At 30.3% G+C, this 2,130-nt stretch overlaps 1 protein-coding gene across 1 annotated transcript in view; it reads right to left on the minus strand.

Annotated features, from left to right (window-relative positions):
- HELRODRAFT_184387 (hypothetical protein) overlaps positions 1 to 374 on the minus strand; it is a gene marked incomplete at both ends in the record, with an annotated part of 1,734 nt that extends 1,360 nt beyond the window's left edge. Inside the window, one exon of the mRNA XM_009023979.1 lies at positions 73 to 374. Coding sequence (XP_009022227.1) covers positions 73 to 374 — 302 coding nt within the window. The remainder of the gene's footprint in view (positions 1 to 72) is intronic.
- Positions 375 to 2,130: the final 1,756 nt, after the last annotated feature.

Consider the following 2,130-nt stretch of genomic DNA (forward strand, 5'->3'; position numbering starts at 1 on the left):
ACAGCAGTTTTTTTCATTGACCATGAAGATGGGCATGTTATATTATTCGCAACGGCTATATCATATGCGAACTGGCGAGTTGTTTTGGTGGATAGTCCATAGTTCATCTTAGATGCTTGCAGCAAATACTTTGCAAGCATCTCTTCTTGTTCTAAATTGAATACCTGCCTTGTATTCCAATTCGGTATCAAACCTACACTTGGACTGAGACTACTCTTCCGAACATATCGCTTCAATGTCATTCGGTCAATTCCAGTTTCACATGCAACAGCATTGATAGCTCTGTTCTTTTTCAGAACTTCATCAACTGCTGTTCTCATCACTTCAACAGGTGTTTTACCTCGATTAGTTTTTCGCTCCCGATATCTCACCATTATGAAACCAAACCTGCAAAGTACACAAATTACATTTTACAATAATGGAAAAATAGCATTTTGCATGGTTAGAGAAAAATGACTAAACATCCTGGAGAATTATTTCTGAGGACAGTAGGGGCACTTTGATCTTCAGATCAACGTACCCCTTACTAGTACAGATCAAGGAGCCCCCATGGCATGGAGCACACTATAATGGCGATATCTCATCAATAAGTTGTGATTGAAAATCGAAGTAAATAATAAAATAAGCCTCTGACATATCTTTACACATTGCAAAATTTAATTTATCAAACAAATATTTATCTGATTTTTAATTTACAAAACTAACCTGTTGTGAATAGTTGGTTTTTCCCTGTAAAATCAAACTTACGAATTTTTCGAACTTCAGCGGCAGAAAGTCCATAAACAAATAGGATTAAAAGTAGAATAGAAACAAAAGGAAAACTAAAATAGTGATGGCCTACATTTATATTTAGAAATAGCTATGTTATTGCTTAAAGATCAATGTGCCCCAGAGATCAATGAGCCCCCATCTCCCCTATATGGTATGGGCAATTCGTTGCGAAATCGTTGGAGGAAATAGTGTCAACAGTAGTTATTTTACTGCATGGTAGTTAATCAGCCGGTATAAAGGTTACATTCAATTCCTATAAATAAATTTGACAAAATATACACAGGCAGAACCATGGAATTATATAACTGGAAGCGCCCTACCAGCGTTTTAACATTGAAAATTTTTTTTCAACGGGCAAGTTACCTCTGGAAGCAAGTTCCTAAAAATTAATTATTCATGAGCATTTTGGTTTATTTTTAGAAAAATCTGAGATATAATTAGAAAAAATCTTGGCCTTCCCGAAGTTATGTTAACGACTCTTTGCCGATCTGCATTCAACTTGTTTGTTAAAATTTATTTCGTTTTCAACATTCCGTGAAGTTTTAGGTTTTATAAGGTGCCGTATTTAATCGTTAAAAAGATATTGCCATTTTTTTGATGCATCAGAAAACTCGAAGATTTATAAAAGTTCATTAGCGATCCTCATTTTTCTGAAATAAAGATTTCATTCATTTTCCCAGCACCCACGAATCACGATGATGATGGACTTCATTCACTTCATATCATTTCATTAGAGATTAGAGTAAGAATCATTCCTAAATTAAATTAGAATCTAGAAAACGAAAAAAAAATCGGTAAAAATTTTATTGTAAAAATGAAATGTTATTATTATTTAAAAAATATAACTCATAATCAATTTTTATATTGTTATAAAAATAAATAAATTAATCAACTAATAATTTTTAAATTAAAATGTAATTCCTGTGCATATGTCCTAAACTAAAATCTTTCAACACCCCAAAGCTTACAATACAAAGGAATATTTGCTTTCAACATAACACCTAAACCAAATTTAATCACACAGAGGTGGTTTTTAAAATTTCTTTTGGTAGTAAAAGCAAACAATCTTTTTTTTCTGTTTTAACTTTAAATGCTATGATTTATTAATATATTAAATTGATTATATAATTTGTTAAAATCAAATTCTTTAGCTTAATTATTTCAACTGTAATTGACATTAATATATTTACAAAATAATAGTTCGATATTAAGCTAACATGAAATTCATTATGCTATTGATTTAAATTTTATAAAACGAACAACTGTTGATTTTTAATAGAATAGGTATGTAATGTTTAATAATGTAATGTAATGTTTAATAATTTTTAGTTTAACATTACTATTTATAAAATAACCCTG

The sequence above is a fragment of the Helobdella robusta genome (genome assembly GCF_000326865.2).
Source record: "Helobdella robusta unplaced genomic scaffold HELROscaffold_385, whole genome shotgun sequence".
Classification (NCBI taxonomy): domain Eukaryota; kingdom Metazoa; phylum Annelida; class Clitellata; order Rhynchobdellida; family Glossiphoniidae; genus Helobdella; species Helobdella robusta.